General features: G+C 42.4%; 2 protein-coding genes and 1 long non-coding RNA gene across 14 annotated transcripts in view; 2 read left to right on the forward strand and 1 right to left on the reverse strand.

The window, feature by feature from the left end:
* The first annotated feature begins 1,766 nt into the window (after positions 1-1,766).
* Positions 1,767-10,255, forward strand: pabpn1 (poly(A) binding protein, nuclear 1). 3 transcript variants are annotated; one of them, XM_088282724.1, is made up of 7 exons: positions 1,767-2,255; positions 4,029-4,137; positions 4,392-4,459; positions 4,691-4,797; positions 4,895-4,982; positions 5,072-5,223; positions 9,520-10,255. In XM_088282724.1, the coding sequence occupies exons 1-7, from the start codon at positions 2,121-2,123 to the stop codon at positions 9,707-9,709; spliced, it is 849 nt and encodes a 282-aa protein (XP_088138850.1). In that variant the 5' UTR covers positions 1,767-2,120; the 3' UTR covers positions 9,710-10,255. The 3 variants fall into 3 exon arrangements, with proteins under 3 accessions (XP_088138850.1, XP_088138851.1, XP_088138852.1); XM_088282725.1 differs by lacking the exon at positions 9,520-10,255 and adding an exon at positions 8,453-9,198 and having other exon boundaries at positions 1,770-2,255; XM_088282726.1 differs by lacking the exon at positions 1,767-2,255 and adding an exon at positions 2,521-2,688.
* Positions 10,256-11,298: 1,043 nt separating this feature from the next.
* On the forward strand, positions 11,299-15,161 carry LOC148318248 (uncharacterized). Of its 2 annotated transcripts, none has more exons than XR_015839893.1 (4): positions 11,299-11,398; positions 12,498-12,600; positions 13,771-14,759; positions 14,849-15,161. It is a non-coding gene; the product is annotated as an uncharacterized LOC148318248 (long non-coding RNA). The 2 variants fall into 2 exon arrangements; XR_015839892.1 differs by having other exon boundaries at positions 11,299-11,365.
* LOC148318249 (uncharacterized) overlaps positions 13,739-16,584 on the reverse strand; it is a 3,282-nt gene continuing 436 nt past the window's right edge. Inside the window, exons 1-10 of one of the 9 annotated variants that reach the window (XM_088282731.1) lie at positions 16,577-16,584; positions 15,913-15,957; positions 15,510-15,576; positions 15,278-15,372; positions 15,071-15,130; positions 14,950-14,985; positions 14,423-14,535; positions 14,295-14,349; positions 14,076-14,216; positions 13,739-14,006 (exon numbers count right to left, since the gene is read on the reverse strand). The exon at positions 16,577-16,584 is cut by the window's right edge and continues 436 nt beyond it. In XM_088282731.1, coding sequence (XP_088138857.1) covers positions 14,486-14,535; positions 14,950-14,985; positions 15,071-15,130; positions 15,278-15,372; positions 15,510-15,576; positions 15,913-15,937 — 333 coding nt within the window. In that variant the 5' untranslated portion in view covers positions 15,938-15,957; positions 16,577-16,584 and the 3' untranslated portion in view covers positions 13,739-14,006; positions 14,076-14,216; positions 14,295-14,349; positions 14,423-14,485. Of the gene's footprint in view, positions 14,007-14,075; positions 15,131-15,165; positions 15,217-15,277; positions 15,443-15,509; positions 15,577-15,912 lie in introns of those variants that run through there. The other 8 variants (XR_015839888.1, XM_088282728.1, XR_015839887.1 and 5 more) reach the window with 8 other exon arrangements.

The following is a 16,584-nucleotide window of genomic DNA, read 5'->3' on the forward strand; positions in this document are numbered from 1 at the left end:
CTGAAAAAGTGCTTAGACCTGATTCGTGGTAACTTAACTAATTCACTTGACTAACACTTGAGACGTGGGCATGAGGAAACTTAATAATAACGAATTTAACAACGTAACTATCCATTTATATTTTAATTAACACCTTTACAAAGACATTTTCCACTTGCTGGCGACTGAAAATGTCATATCAGTACTCGGGGCCCAGGTAACGACCAATCACGACTCAATTTGCAAATTACACGGTCCCGTTTCTCGCTTTGTTAGTTTTCATCTACCTATGTCCAAAACAATGAAAATATCGCATTTTAAACATAAGACCTCGTATGGTGTTCCAGAGATTCTGGTGTGAGCCTCACTCTACTCCATTTACAAACTGAATGGAAAACAAAGCAAGTCTCGAACCCCGGTTAAACGAAGACCAGATGAAGTCATAAACCATTCGGCCAGCACAAACCTCACACCATAGTTCAGACCGTCATATTTATATTTAAATCTACACAAATGGGTTCCCACTAAAATCCCTGTGTGTAATATGTTGCAGTCCGAAATAGTACCGGTCGATACTTGCTAGTCCAGTGGTCAACGTCATGGTTAGCTACTTTGTCAACGCGTGTACGTGACACGGTTAAGTACGCTCCGTCAGTGTCAAATAATGTCACTATACCTTTAACGTCTGTGGTTAAAATCAGAGAATTATTTTTTTTTACCATTAGCGTATGGTAAAGGCATTTTTTAAATTTGTGCAAGTGACGTAATCACCGGAAAACTATTTAAGTCGGAAACAAACATTCCGATCGTTCCTTGGCACCTATGCCAGCCTCCGGTAGTCCTCCTGCTGCTCCACACGCGTCTACACATGATCATTGAAAAACTTTGACAGGGTTCGTGATCACACTTTCGCAGCCTCTTAAAACTCACTTTACACATAAAGTAGCATTTTTGGCATGTTCACATCTTGCAAACGTGCTAAGCTAAAATGTTTGTAATTAATGTTTAAATTGCACCAAAACCCATTACTATTTTTGGACCTACAAGCTGATAAATGAAGGTAGGCTTACTACTAGTCTTCGACTTTGCTCCCAAAGCCCCCTACGGTGAGAGCAGATGTGGTTGCTGTTGGAGGTGGCCTTCTGGTGCCATCCAGACTGCTACTATCACCTCGAGTGCTCCACACCTAAATACTGGTCTAGCCTTTTGTCCTCCTGGACAGTATCTTGTTTACATTGGAATTTCAACACAAAGACTGGTCACTTCTTTGGTCTCCAATTCCCTCATAGTTATTTAATAGCATTACTAAAATGTTCATAATACTGGATATAAAAATACACTACACGATTAACCACGACTTTTGGAAAACTGAGTTTGACTTCATTGGCCAATCACGTTTGGTTAATCACGTTGGGTTACCCCCAGTTTTGTTGAATCGAGATCATAGGGAAGCAAGAAAAAGCCTGGTAAATATTGCTTTCGAGGATCCAACAGCATTATTCTAAATCTACGCGCTTTTGACGTCACAGTCACACACGGAGGTATTTTGTATGGCGACAAAAAAAATAAAAAAATTAATAGATATAGATATAGATAAAGATATATCTCGGGTAATGATCCGCGATCACGATCTGTGAATTCAGTTGTCATACCTTTAATCCAATTAAAACCACGCATTTGATATGGCACCCGGAAAAAGACAGTCCACCAACCAATAGACATGTGTTGTGGATTAAAGAGGCTGGCGCATTTGTCCAATAGCAAATGGGGTTGTTTCATACGTCCGCAGTGGCACTTTACTCCGCCTCTGGCCTCCATTTCTGAAAAGAGCGGCCGCCGCTGATCTCATGTCTTCGCCCGTATGTGTGTTTTTTTAACTGAGTTAATTCATTGAACTGGGTTTTCTAGCTGTAATTAAGGCGACTATCTAGAGGTTGAGTTTAAACGCCACCATTTGTTTTGCGGTTGTTCGCGAGGCTGATCCATAGCTCGCGTTTTATTGAATCTTTTAACTTTACTCGCGCATTCCGCCTTCCTCCCACCCGCCTCTCTTGACCGCCCCACTCACTCCCCCCTCGTGCGTGAGTCGGGGCCTGCTACGTTGGTTTGGCCACGAGGCGCATTTACACTTGGTCGAGGCGATGGCGGAGTTCGGAAATGGACTGGCGGAGGAATCGCTACTAGATTCTGACCCTGGACACCCCGAATTGGAAGACCCAGGAGTTGGTGACGAGGAACCGGGATTAGAAGAGGGAGAGGCGGCAATTGAAGACCCGGTAAGTGAAGGGCATTGTCTGTCGTTGCACGCCGACGTGAATAGTCATGCTCGTTAATTGCGATATCCCAGCCATTGCGAAGCACTCTATGATTACGTTTAGTGCGACAATCGAATGCTATCAATACCTCACAAAGATTTATGTCGTGTACGTAGCCATTACCGCGAGTTAGGGTTTAACCGCCATTATGGTTCGCGCAGTGCAGTAGAATTGGGTGGTGACATGCGCGATAGCGGCAGCCATCTTGGCGCAAGAGGGGCGCTAGTTTCTGCGCCAGGCGGCGAGACCGAGCCTCTGAATACAAATCGCCGCAAAGACGCCACACTGGGATGTTTGAGCTAGTCAGGGGCGAGCGTAGGACACACCGCAGCCACTACACACCGCCGCGTCAGACTCCTTAGACTCCTTGATTGCGAAGCCGCCCTCTTTGACGGTAATGCCACGTTTTTTGTGTGTCGCCTTTCCACTTCAGAGCTTCCTCGCTGCGGCATTTCAAGCACCAATGTCGGGACGTGGAAATGACCTAGCGACAGCCGGCTAATGCTAGCTTACCTTGGTCCCCGTCACATAATATATTCCTCGTGTAGAACCAGAACCGGACTCGATCACCGGTGAAGAGCTAAAACGCGCCCTTGTTTGTTGGGCCGAAACGTATGATGCGGTTTGATGGATCACGGACGAAATGTGTGTTTGGCTACACAAAGCTCGCCGATTACATGCGATCGCAAGGGTGGAGAAGGCAGCCGTGCTTGTCGTTCAGTTTGCGCCGTGTTGGGCGGCGAGGATCTTTTTAACGACTCGTCGTGTTTCGCGTGAGGTGGAAAGATGCATCTTTTCATTTTCAAAACTCGCATGGATCCTGAGTCCACGCCACACGTTGGTCTTTAAGGCGTGTCTACCAGCTTGTTATAAAGCAATTGTTAATTTATTATAGGGTCGTCCCTTCGTCTGCCATTTGTCTCGTTTCTAATAAGACCTGATATTGGCAAGCAAGCTCATGCCATAAGTCATTGTCTGCACATACGTTTACAATGACTATTTATTATGGGTCATTGCATTTGGTTTATGTGCTGGTTTTGGTGTGTGCGTGTGACAGCATTGCCCTGAATGGAATTGGAATGACTCCCACTGCAATGCACCACTCTCCAGGATGGTCCACATTCACATGGGGACACTGCCGTCTGTGTGTTCCAAGCCTTATTTATTTATATTTTTTTATAATTATACTGCCGGTGTGGTGATTTAATGTGTATGGGAATTATTATTCCGTATTCAGGGCCCAAAGCCTTGGCGCTGAGAATTTTTTGGGGGCCTCAAGACGGATCCCATAAATTTGAAGTCAACCACCCTCGAGTATTTATTGACATTATTTGTGATTTCTCATCATTAAAGCATTACAGGAGCGCATCACGTGACTAAGTTATGGTCTGTATCATGGAGAAAAACAGAAATACGGGTGTTATTTGAGAAGATGCTCCAATTAAGTTTAAGACGGTTCAGCCAATGAAATATTCATTTATTATTCAGTTATTCAGAGGTTTTGTTTTTAGAAACGTATGCCAGGTCAGATCATATCTTCTACAACCCTTTAACATTTTAGGAGGTGTTTTTTTTCCACACATTTTCTGCACAAAGTCAATTTACAAGCCTTGGACAACAACCAAACCTTAAACCTCCTCTAAGACTTGACAGTCAGCACTCGTCAACCTAGCTCATAATTATTACTTCTATGTGCACCCAAGGACTTGACTGATATTTGTGTATCTTCTTCAGGAGCTGGAGGCTATCAAAGCCCGTGTGAGAGAGATGGAGGAAGAGGCAGAGAAACTGAAGGAGCTGCAGAACGAGGTGGAAAAACAGATGAATTTAAGCCCCCCACCAGGTAAATTTTACTTATAATCGGAAGGGCCCTTTAGATATTCGAAAATATGCATCTCACACAAAAATTAAGTCTGTTGTACACAATTAGTCGTACTAGCGACACTAGGTCTATTATAAGAGATCGCTTTGAAGCACAGACAAAACTAATTTGAGAATATCACTGGAATGCACATGGTTACCCCAATGTGACTTTTTTTAACACTGTTAAAAATACTAATACAGGACTTAATTTAGCAAGGTTTCCGTCTTTTGTAGTTGGCCCAGTCATCATGTCATTTGAGGAAAAAATGGAAGCAGATGGCAGATCGATATATGTTGGAAACGTGAGTAGCATTTTCTACATTGTCATGCACATGGACAAGAAAATGTAAGTTTTGACTATCGTATTGTCACAAAAGAGACAGCTCTTGTGCTTGTTGACGCCTGTAAGAGTCTCTCCTCGCAGAAGTGCTTCTGTCTTAGTCTGCTTGCTTACAACAGATCAAAATATCACAGTGCTTAACAGTTTGAAACAAATTCTGTGGTCCCATTCTAGTGTTTGCTTTTGACTTTAGGTGGATTATGGCGCGACTGCAGAGGAGCTTGAGGCACACTTCCATGGCTGTGGTTCAGTAAATAGAGTCACCATCTTGTGTGACAAATACACAGGGCATCCCAAAGGGTAAAGTAGCTCAGATTAGATTGATGTTGTAGTGTTGAAATTGATTTTCTGGTGTGTACTACGTATGGTAATATTTGACATTGTTTTTATTCCATAGGTTTGCATATATCGAGTTTGCAGACAAAGAGTCTGTAAGGACAGCGATGGCTTTGGATGAGTCTTTGTTTCGAGGAAGACAGATAAAGGTAACATTTATAATTGGGAATGTCTTGACAATTATGTCGATTCCAACACTAAAAGTTGGTATTGATTGTTCAAATGTCATTTTTTTCAGGTCGGCGCAAAGAGAACAAACAGACCCGGCATCAGCACCACAGATCGCGGATTTTCCCGGGCCCGATTCCGATCACGGGGAGGAAACTTCTCTTCACGCGCTCGCTACTACAGCGGCTACACACCACCCAGAGGCAGAGGACGGGCCTTCAGGTTAGTGGACACTTTGGAAGGACACTGCACCCGCATGAACATCATCTTCACCCGTTGCGGCCATACTCGCATCTTCTCACATACCAAATGGTGTTCAGTTTTAATCATTCATCTCAAAGTTCTTGTTGGTTATCTTGAGCTGTGCGAATGAAATCAAGTATTAAAATAGCATGTCAGTAACCTGAATAAATACACAGTCTTTGTTTTAGATGATAGTTTATTGTACACTACTGTTTAAAAGTTTGGGGCGCACTTAGAAATGCCTTTTTTTTTTTTTTTTTTTTTTTTTTATAAAGAACCCAAGCAAGGACTACATTTTATTTCTGATAATCTTTAGTAGAAACGAAAGATGGTTTTGTTTCATCGCTGTAAGTGATTTATCCTCAATTTGTCTCACCATAAAGAAAAGTGTTATTAATTGGCATTGGACGGTTACCATTACTGTGTTGAAGGTTTATACTGAAGTATAGAGCGCTTCAAGCTCTTCGGATTATCCACAATGCATTATGCCGGCGGACAAGTTGGTTGGCAAGCGCCGCTAACAGCATCATTTGTCATTGGTCGTGCCTTGTGCACGTGTCTTCGTAATTGGTGGAAAATGTTTCTTTAGTCTTCCAGTAATAATTTTGATTCCCAAGGCTTCCTTGTACTGTATCATAAGTGGTCGTTTGTTGTTTGATCAATTGTTTCACATCGAACAACCGCCTGAAGTGACAGCATGAAGAAATAACTTTTGCCTCTTGTTACTAGAAGTGGTTGTAAAAAGATACTTTTGTATGTCTTAGACTACATGTTAACTTCCCACACATGACTACATGTGTGCTTCCTGGTAGTCTGCTAGGTTAGCACTTCCACGATATCATCTTGCGAACCTTTCACGAGCAAGTGTGCCATGAAAAATCTTTTGTAGCCTGAAAGAAATCTGAATTCACGTTTCAACGTACATGTACATTTTTTTTTGTAGGATTACACATTTTTGCAAGCCAGGCAACACTTTGGAAATGTCATGTCTCATCTGGGGTGCTCATTGCATGGCATGATCATTTCAGTAAACCCAAATAATTAATATCCATTATTGTGTTCCTCTCAGGTTAACTCACAATATTTGGATCAGAGCTATGTATACTTGTGACAAGCTTCTGAAATGTTATTTAGTCATAATAGCACGTGACCAGTGACAACCATGTTCCTCCCCTCTCATTCTAGTTCTTGACAAATATGTGTTTATCACTCCAGTTCATCAGTCGTTAACTTGTTGCAGATGGCAATGAAGTGTTTACTTGTCGAATTTGGATTGAAACACAAGCCTGTACCTAATGGATTAATCTGACTGATTAAAGCAAAGGCACCATTGTTCCTTACAGGCTTTTGTGTTGCCGTTGAGCTTTGCAGTACGTCTTGATGAGATAATGACTCGTGTCAGTTTAATTTTTGAGTTTCATCTGTAAAGCCACCTTGGTATCTGGTCACTTCTGAGACATAAAGATCGAAATTTAACAGTAGGCTGCGTCTGTAAAGGCTTAACCCAATCAGTCGTCTCCCTTTGATTGTGTTGGTATCTGTTGTTTTGGATACAAAATGGTCCTGTTAGCTGTGCTCAAAGGTCATACGATTATTGTACATGTTAATTTTCAGGGCTGTTCGAGTCACAAATATAACACTGTGGGATAATCATGTCAATTTAGATTGAAACGGCACACTAGGAGTTTACCACATAATACCACACCGATACAGAAAATGTCACCATCGTCCTTGATTTCAGATCATGTATCGAGACGACTTTAGTAGAAAGGCAAAAATAGCTTCAAATGTGCCAAGAAATCTGCTGAATAACTTTATTAACATTGTTTATACTCTTGGCTCACTCTGACAATGAAAGCACCACTGCCACCTACTGTAGTGAATGTACAATTACACTTTATTGTTGTGTGGCAAAAAATACAATTAAAATGGCCCCCCTGTGGTTACATATCCCACTTAGACCAGTTTCCTTTAGTCTGTACATCTATACATTTAATTAATCCCCAAAAGCCTAATGCGTGAAGTTAAATACCATAGATTGAAACAAAAGACATTTTTTAGTTGTATCAACCTAAATTGTTGTTTCGGTTCGTTAACATTTTTCAAAAGCATTTTTTTTTAATTCATTTACGAAAATGTTCGGAACATTATTTCGCTCTCATACACTATGCTAACCTTGGACCATAGGGAGCAGTTATTGAGCCTTGTTTTGTGGAGATACGTCCATAGTGAACACAGGCATGGTATACTTGTTAATGGGCTCGGAACATACGACAGTACTCTACAGTTGTTTGTACATGCCGAAGCAAAGTGAAAGCGCAACATTAATTTGGTTGTTATATTGGAGGAATCTGAGCTTTTATTCATACATTTTTTTATATGTATTTTTTTTGCAGTTAATGTGCACTCCCAGGCACAAAGGTTCATTACTGCAGCCTGATCTCAGCATCAGTTCACTTGTCTGTTTGCGAGTGTGTGCGTGCGTGTGTGCGCCTTGAAGGGGTGGCCCCTGTTGGGGTTTATTGTGCGCTTGGCTTGAGTGTGAATTTCTTGAGTGATCATACTGTGGTCCGTGCGCTGTTATGCAGGGTCTGTATTTTGTCTTTTGAGTTTTCCCCCCCACAGTGACCCCAATGGTGGCTCTCGCTCGAATGGAAGCCCCCTTATGCGCAGCTCGTTCATGAGGGGAAATATTGTTGCACCGCAACAATAACAGCTGGCGCATCCCTCACATCATGTAGTCATGTCTCAAATCACTAAATCCCCGCCCCCCCCAAAACAAATTTTGCCCTTGATTGTGAAGATCAGAGTGGCACCATAGTTGGGCCATTCTTCAGGGGCTTTTGTGCAATCTGTAAAAAGAGGCTAGAGAGAGAGAAAGAAGGAGAGTGTGCCTTTGCGACTCCTCTCAGACCCAGCCACACACACACAAACACACATTCACTTACCTTTTGAAATTAAACACTCGTCCTTTCTTGCCAAAGCTGATTTCAGCTCAACTGTAGTCTCCTTTATTCCATGCAAATGCGCAGCAGTGTTAATATGTCAGATCCATTAAGTTTTAAACAGTTGTCTTCGTCATACATTTTGTAAAGCACCTCTGCCCACAAGCGCATACGACAAATTGAATACCACACCAGAAAATTGGTGTCCATCTTCTCAAGCCAACCAGAAAGAAACTCACCCTCTTTTTCTCTCTCTCTTCCAGGGGCCGAGGGCGAATGTGGTATTGCCCTTACTAAACACTCCAACCCCTCCCCTCCTTTTACTATCAACCCCTTTCCCTTCTCTGTTCCCAAACACAAACATAGACACACACACAGACACACACACACACCCACACACCCACCCACACACGCACCCACACAAACACATACACTTTAAATTGCCCTCCCTTTCCAACAAAAAAAGAAGAGTTCCAGAAGAGAGAAACAAAAAGGAAAAAAAAGGAGAAAGAAAAACTTCTGGACAGAGAGACTGACTGTCTGCAGTGTGCATTTGTATGTGAGCGTGCGTGTGCGGAGGTTGGTGCGGCCCCCCTGGTAAGGTATACGCTGGCCTTTGGGTGCAAGAAGTATGTTGGCATTTTTTTTTTTTATTCTTGTTGCTTTGGGTGCGGGGATGTTGCTGATGTTGATGGAGATGACATCTCAGGCTGCAGGCGTGTCTCCTTTGGTCTGGCTGTGACATCCTGCTTCCACACCATCCACAGCCCACCCATTCACACCATTCACTTACCACCACCGAAAAAAAAAAAAAAGAAAAAAAAAGGGAGGGGGGCGGATTAGTGACATGAAATTTTTTTTTTTTTTAATATCTATATATTGTTCAAATGTGAAATGTTGATTAGCCAGATTCTTGATGTTTTAAGTCTTTTTGCTGTACCAACCTCTCCTGCTCCCCTTCTCCATCTCTTCTGACTCCTCTCATCATATAGCTTCCCTAGATCAACACCCCATGATTTTTTTTTTCTTTTTTGTATTCTTCACCACACACCTTTTTGGAAAGCGGCTGACCCTCTTGCAGTGGAGAATTGGAAATGCATATTTCTTTTGTTATTCTGAAAGGTGGGGCTCTTCCCTGTGTGGCCATCTCCCCACCATGCGTTCATGCCTGTCTCCTGCTAGGCAACCATTATTTTATTTTGTGTGTTTTATTTTTCCACAGACAATGTTTTTATTTGGTGCAAACCCCTCCTCCCCACTCCCCGTGTGTCTCCTTCCTTCCTCTCACCCCTCCTCTCTCTGTATATTAGACCACTTCTTGTCGTTTCAGGTTTCAGGACCAGTGGAGGCTGACGACCCCTCCCCAGGTGGCGCCGCCGCCCCCCACTGTCTCTGCAGCGTCTCTCTCTCTCTCTGCTCCCGCTATGCACACTCACCCCATTCTGTCCGTTTGGGGGGGAGGGGGTCAAGGCGAACACAGGCCGGCCACGGGGGGAATTTACTACAACAGCAAACGCTGATGCTTTTAGTTTTCTCCCCCACACCTCGACACACACACACACACACACACGTTTAATTCGCACGACAGCACACTGCAGTACAGACGCCACTCAACAAGTCGCTGGCCCAACATGTGATTTTTATACATCACCAACATAGCTGAAAGGCAGGCAGGTTTTTCAGGAGGAAGGAAGGCCAGGCAAGATGGGTTTTTTGTGTGTGTGTGTGCGTGTGCGCGTGTGCGTGTATGTACGTGTGTGTGGAATTGAAGGGGAGTATTACAGTTGGGCCCCATTCCAGTCTGACGTTGCGCAGTGCAGTCACGGCTTGTCAGAGTGAGGCTGACTAGTTTGTGGCATCTTAAGTTAACAAATGGAGTGGGCTGTTATTTTAAGCAGGTTAAGCTGAAGGCGGTGGGAGTTGTGTTGACGTTTCTTTTCTTGGGCAAAAAAAAGGGTCGCGGGGGTTCAACAAAAAAAATGTTTTTGATTTTTTTTTTTTTTAACTTTTTTTTCTTAATTCCTGGTTCTGTAATTACAAACAAAAATAAAGATCTGTAAAGAGTATGTTTGTTTGGTGTGATTAACCATTTGAGTCAAGCCAATGATACCGAAGGAGTATAGTGGTGGCATTAGTGCATGTTAAGCATTTATCATGAAACTAGAGATCACAAGTGATTGCGTTAATTCTATATTCTTGTGTTATTCATGTATGACTCAGTTTAATTGAATCGAGTTCTGTAGATTATGAGCTGCACTCCACTTTGCACAACATACATAAAGTGGTCAGCACTTCACTTTGTGCTACACGGACAAAGCAGACCTGCCACACACTCAGGAAAGCTAAAGACACAGCACGTTTGACAGAAGACTTGCACTACGAGGTCAAAAAGGCCCAGTAGTGACTCAGACACAACAATTAGAGGGTTTATCTCAGGACGCCCATACACACCCACACAACAGGTGAGGAATTTTGCAGGATGCTGGACGACACCCGGTCGTGGGACCAGACAGGGACCGTAAGAAGGAGAGGAAGAATGAATCCAACCGAGGGCCAAGCTTTTATTTTTCAATTATGCTGGTCTGTCCTTTATGTTTATAATTTCTATGCTACCTTATTGCAAGATTCTTTAAGCGTTTTAAGAAAAAATAAAATATTTTCGAGTGAAGAAATATTTTTAACAATTTTTTCTGTATTGTTGCCAAAATTGTCTGTTTTAACAACACAGTTTGAAAATTAGCTTTATTGTTTTGTTGCTAATGCCTAACAGAAATAAATTAAGGGGGGTGGCTGGTCTGCTGCGGTACTTCCTGTTCAAAATGGCCTCTACTAAACCGGAAGTAAATATTTCCCAGAATGTACGATGTATACGGTATACACGATGCTGTGTTGTTGTTTGAAGACCGTTGCACTTGAATATTTTTCAAACACGCTTTTGTTTCCATTTGAATTGAGCTTTCTCCGTCACTGTAGACTTAGCTAACTTCGTCTTTAACTTACTGTAGATAAATCATTGGACGTCCGCGACCCCCGTGAGGAGAAGCGACTCGGATAAAGGATTCATGGTGCATAATACTGCATTTCAAATAACTTTGCGATCACCTAAGTCCTAGGAGGTGGTTGCCAATGTGCACCAAGGAGATGCATTCCACTAAAATCCTTGAAGAAGAAGAACGGTACATGTTCACGTAGTTTTTCAGCTGTTTTAAGTAAGCAATTTAAACGTGTAATCATTTTCCATTTGCCGTTTCTTTATAAATGCAGGTATGTACATATTTTAGGAGAATAATTACCACAACACTTAAACCCTCTATTTATTACTCGCTAAATCACTGAAATATTGCTACCTATGGTAAAACAATATCAACAAAGGCGGCTAGTCAATTAGCAAGCCCACAAGTAGTACTCAGCTGAGCTGTCAATCACGAAAGCGTGTGACTTAAATGTTGTTTTGTTTTCCACATCAAAGCGAGTGTACACAAAGGAGGAGTGATGTCTAAACCTCGACGAGGTGGTTGTAAAATTAAAAATATTGGGATGATCATTCTGATCGTTTAGGGGGTTGCAGTGGGTATCGGTAGAAATGTCCGCTTGAATTTTCATCACGATTGTTTTTAGTTTGGTGTCATTTTCACTGTCCGGTCTTGTCTTCCCCTTAGCAATACCAATAATAGCCACTAGAGGGAGCTTCAGCAACATGAATACAATCTCTCCGTGTTCGAGGAAGCTTGGATTTTCCTGAATTCAAAAATGGTCTCAGGTGCCGAAATGAAGACTTTTAGTAATCTTGACAACCTGCGGCTATGTTACTACTGCTTGGACGACTCAGTGTTGCCAATTTAGAAACTTGGTTTTTTTTGCAAAATGAGTGACTTCTAAACATTTTGTTTTGTTTTTGTATGAGTTGCAAAGTACCTTTCGATAAAAGTTCGGTACTTTTTAAATAGAAAGTAATATCCTTGCAAGATAATGCAGTGTTGTAAAATGGTATTTTAAAAAGGGGGGTGAAGGAATGTTATCAGACGAGCAGTTTATTGCCGGTTGTAGTAGTCCCACATTAACGGAGTATTCTCAGTGGGAGGACTTTGAAGCCACGATTGACGAGGAGCATTAGTTGCTGGTTGTATGTCTGGTGTGGCGAGAGCCACCAGCTGATTGATCACACAGATGCATCGCGCGTGTTAAAAGGGAAACTAGACCACTTTAATGTTTTAATAATACGACTTGAATCTTAAAATAATACAAAAAAGTTTTATTTACCGAATAATGTTTGTTACTAACAGTTTTTTTTTTTTTCTGCTTAACCAGATCGTGGAGGCTTTGGGCTGAAAGGTGCAGCCGACAGACTTGTGGGACATGCGGAGCAGTGTTGGTGATGATGTGTGATGTCACATTGCACCACAAGGTGGAAGTGAGTGCGCCGACCTTTCTCTCGCTGAACTTAAACGTTTTTTTGAGTCCTGAACTGCACGACACAGAGAACCTCACGTAGACCATCATCATCAGACATTTCTGGACATGTTCTTTCATGACATTGATGCGGGCCAATTTATTTAAAAACAAACAAAAAAAGTGTATTTTTTTTTTTTTCCAGATTAGTGTCATTTAAAAGATGTCCTAAAGTGTGTGATGGTGATAATTTTCAAGACCAGGCGCTTAGTTTTTGTCCCATTGAGAGATGTCAAATGTGCTCAAGTCCCTCTTGGTGCCATATCTACTAAGTGTATTAAAAGTAAGTGGCATAACACATGAGCTCGTCATGGACACAACAACAAAGCTGCTTCCATCTACATACATCTCCCACATGTTTTTGTAACTTGAGTTAGCCCACACAAACATTTACTGGTAAAATGCTTTAAAATGTCATGTTAGCTCTCCTGTACAAAAAATTGTTCAACTTGAATTTGAGTCTTTGCGGTTTATTAGTAAATGTGCCCTTTATTTATTTGAAGCATTTCATGCATGGTGGTCACTGCAGTCGAAAACTTTTCGAAGGCTGCTTGAAGTTCTGAGGTAAGAGTTGCACATCAGTCACTACTACTGTGGACACAAGTGTCACTTACTATTCCTGTTTGTCTCCACATGACTCAACGCTCGATGAAACTTTAAATTCCTCGAGCTTTGAGTCATGAGGAGGTTGAGGGGAACAGTAAAATACTTGTGTCCCATATAGTGACTGAAGTGGAACTTTGACCTGAAGACTCAAACGTGCCTCAGAAAAACTCTCCTACTATGACTGGCCCCATAACCCCGCCCATTTTCACTTCCACCAATCACAGTGCTACTCAAATTTGCATAACCATGCCCACAGAATGGAATCCAATCAGACCCAAAATATTTACATAGCCACACCCACTCTTAAAGCAATCACAGCATTTTGACCTCATTGCTCCACCCACGTCCAGAGCCATCAGCGAATCAGAAAGCCTTTCCACGCCCACTTTGCAGGTTTCCCCTACCCAAATTTTTTTTGGGGAAATAAAATCCCCCAAGAATTGTAAAAAAAAATTTTTGGGTTGTGATGAGTTTATGAATTAAGTACAGATGGATTTTTCTTCATAAAGCTTTATTTCTTTTGCAGAGTACATGACAAAACAAACAAAGTTGGATGTTAGTCTGCTGTTGTTGCTTCATGGTCAAGTGGTCAGCCAGCGAGAAGAATGTGGACAAGCAGCATGTCGACCTAATACAAAAAGACAGTGAGTCAAAAGTGAAGTCAACTTATTGTGCAAACAAAGATGTTTTGGGCTTGAAACCTACCAGTGATGAAGTGTTCACATCTGCATTATGGTGGGTGCTGACCGTGTTCCTTGCAGCCTAGAAATAGGGAAACAAAACAAAAAAAAATGATCAAAGAAATTAACAGGATTTTTGTGCATGGCATACCATTCAAGTGTGAATGTCTCCCATTTTGGTTGCCTCAAGTTTGGCTTCAGCGTCTTGTGGATGAGAAGGCAACAAGTTAAGCAAAATCGTTGCCAGCAGGCGGCTCCGCGTCTCACCCCAGGTACTCAATAAAGCGCCATACTGGACACAAGAACAGCCATTCAACTTTGTGAAGAAGACTGAAACATGCTAGCTAAAATTGAATGTTCCTTCTCTTACTAGCAGAGTGCTCTTCAGGCAGACGCACTGAGTCGTGTTTCACCCCTTCCAGCGGCTCCATCGGCATGACAACGAACATGAGTAAATACCAATGTTACCAACCAGAAATTCACATTTTACTGCAAGACCTCATTGACGCAGTCATCTGGAACGTTGTGCACCATCCCAGTTAGATGACTTGTTTGGAGTCTTCATCGCTGCATGGTGAAGTCATCAGTTGGCCAGCAAGGAGCGTACCGACCTAAGACAAGTCATGTCAGACAAAATGGAACCAAAAGCAGCGTTTCACCTGTATTGGCAAGAAACGTGGCTGCTAATTTTTAGTCTGCTTTAAGTTTTTAACTGTAGACTAGAACCTTCTACTGCAGCAGCTGGTCGACTATGACAATTTTACAGCAGAGCAAGCCAAGCTCCTGAAACGCCGGACTGGTGCAGAGACTTTTCCAAGATGGCCAAACAAACAAGGTACCTTTCAAACTTGCTTTTTAGTACGTTTATTGACAATTTAAACAGCTTTGATGACCTTCCATGCGTCAATTTTGTCTCGGTGGCAGAGTCCCTGACAGCACTCGCTGGAAGTTGCACTGCATGCCAAGTCAAAGAAAAAGCAGGTCTGTTCAATAAACATTCCTCGTCTTTTTGTTGCACGGCTAACCTGTTAGCATTTTGAACCAGAAGTTGATCAGGTTTCCTGATGGCCGGCACCAGCGCCACCTCGGACAACAGTCAGTCAAGCGCTTTGAATCATTAAGTGGGATTTTTGCAACAGGTCTGACCCTTTATGAAGAGGAGCAATACTTCTTCCGTCCTGCATGGACCAGGTTCTTCAGCACCACCTGGTGGACAACAGGACAAACGGGCACGAGAAAGGTTCAATCTTGTTCACAGTGCTGCTGTTCTGCCTGCTCTCCATCTTTCTCTGCTGCAACACACCTGATTCAAGTGATCAATTGAACAAGGCATGTAGAAACTGGATAACGAACCTGAACATGTGAACAAAGTGTTGCAGGGGGACGACAACTGGATCGATGACCCCTGTTGAGCCTGAACCGCGGGGCTCAGTGCAGGTTTGGCAAAACTGCAGCAGAATAAAAGTGCTCTTTATCCAACAGTCTTGTTCAACAGCTCACAGTGAAGCTCTTTAATGACTGCAGAAAAGAGGGAGGGGTCAGTTTGGAATGGACATTGCTGGAAAGTCACATTTGGTCTCCTTACCCTCCTTCAGTCTCATCCAGAATCTTGGCTGGTGCTTCTTCCGATACAAGCGGTTCAGCGTTTGATACTGCAGAACACATTAAAATTACTGACCCAAGTGTTGCCACCGAGTGCATGTTCTCACTTGACTCAGGCGTGTTAAATTATGGTCCAGAAAGTCAAAACCCTGCCACAGTTTAGCTTTAGCCACAGGTGCTTATAATCAATTGGCAGGTAAACGAGCTCCGTCGGGTGGATTATAAGCACCCGTGGGTCAAGTCAGACTGTGCTAAAGTTTTTACTTTTTGGACATGGATTTGACACACCTCTCTGGATTTACAATTATATCCCAGCTGGCCCCGCGGTGAACACATGCTGAAATTAGTCAAAAATTTGTCTTTGGATGAAAGTGTGTGTGTTCTACCAGTGAGGACAGCAGAGCTGGACATCTCTTCAACAGCGTGGGGGCCTGAAAGACATGGTAACATAAGCATTCTACTTTTAAAAAGTGAGCGTTGCAAGCTAGCATTTTAGTAACCTAACATTTGCTTGACCTGCAAATGTCTCATAAAGCCATGCTCCAAAAGACACAGGAAGTATTGCATTTAAATATTCACCGTTGAAGCTTGTGAGCCTATAGTTACAAATAATTAACAAAGATACCTGATTTAATTGGTTTAATAATTATATAGTACATGAAACACAAATACAGTTTGTCAGGCCATTCTGTTGGAGACAAAAATGACTAAAATGTTCTTCTGAATCCACATTCAAACGCACTGCAGGTCGGCCATTTTGGGCTCAATTTTCATTTTCGCACCTGTGGACAGAAATAAGAAAACACGCATGCATGAAAATACTTGATTTATTGCCATTAAGGGTGAATTCATATAGGAGTATTGTATACTTCCCTTCGGCACAACAACGTTTTCGTCCAGATAGGCTACTGGAAAAGATCTAGGTAAATTCTTCAATGGTCATTGTCACAAGACGCCTGCATAGCAGTGAGCCCCCTCAAGTGCTACTTGACGTCCAAAGTGAGAAAAAGCAGCGAGTTTCAAGAGACGATTAAAGAGTGCACAGCTCACCCTGTCAA

Source organism: Idiotropiscis lumnitzeri, chromosome 19 (genome assembly GCF_059441095.1).
Source record: "Idiotropiscis lumnitzeri isolate Australia: NSW breed Sydney's pygmy pipehorse chromosome 19, RoL_Ilum_1.0, whole genome shotgun sequence".
Taxonomy (NCBI): domain Eukaryota; kingdom Metazoa; phylum Chordata; class Actinopteri; order Syngnathiformes; family Syngnathidae; genus Idiotropiscis; species Idiotropiscis lumnitzeri.

Bases quoted from the DNA above. Each gene is read 5' to 3' on its own strand.
- pabpn1 (XM_088282724.1), top strand. From the start codon at position 2,121: ATGGCGGAGTTCGGAAATGGACTGGCGGAGGAATCGCTACTAGATTCT. The intron at 2,256-4,028 runs GTAAGTGAAGGG...TATCTTCTTCAG, and splicing joins AGGCGGCAATTGAAGACCCG to GAGCTGGAGGCTATCAAAGC. The intron at 4,983-5,071 runs GTAACATTTATA...CATTTTTTTCAG, and splicing joins TTCGAGGAAGACAGATAAAG to GTCGGCGCAAAGAGAACAAA.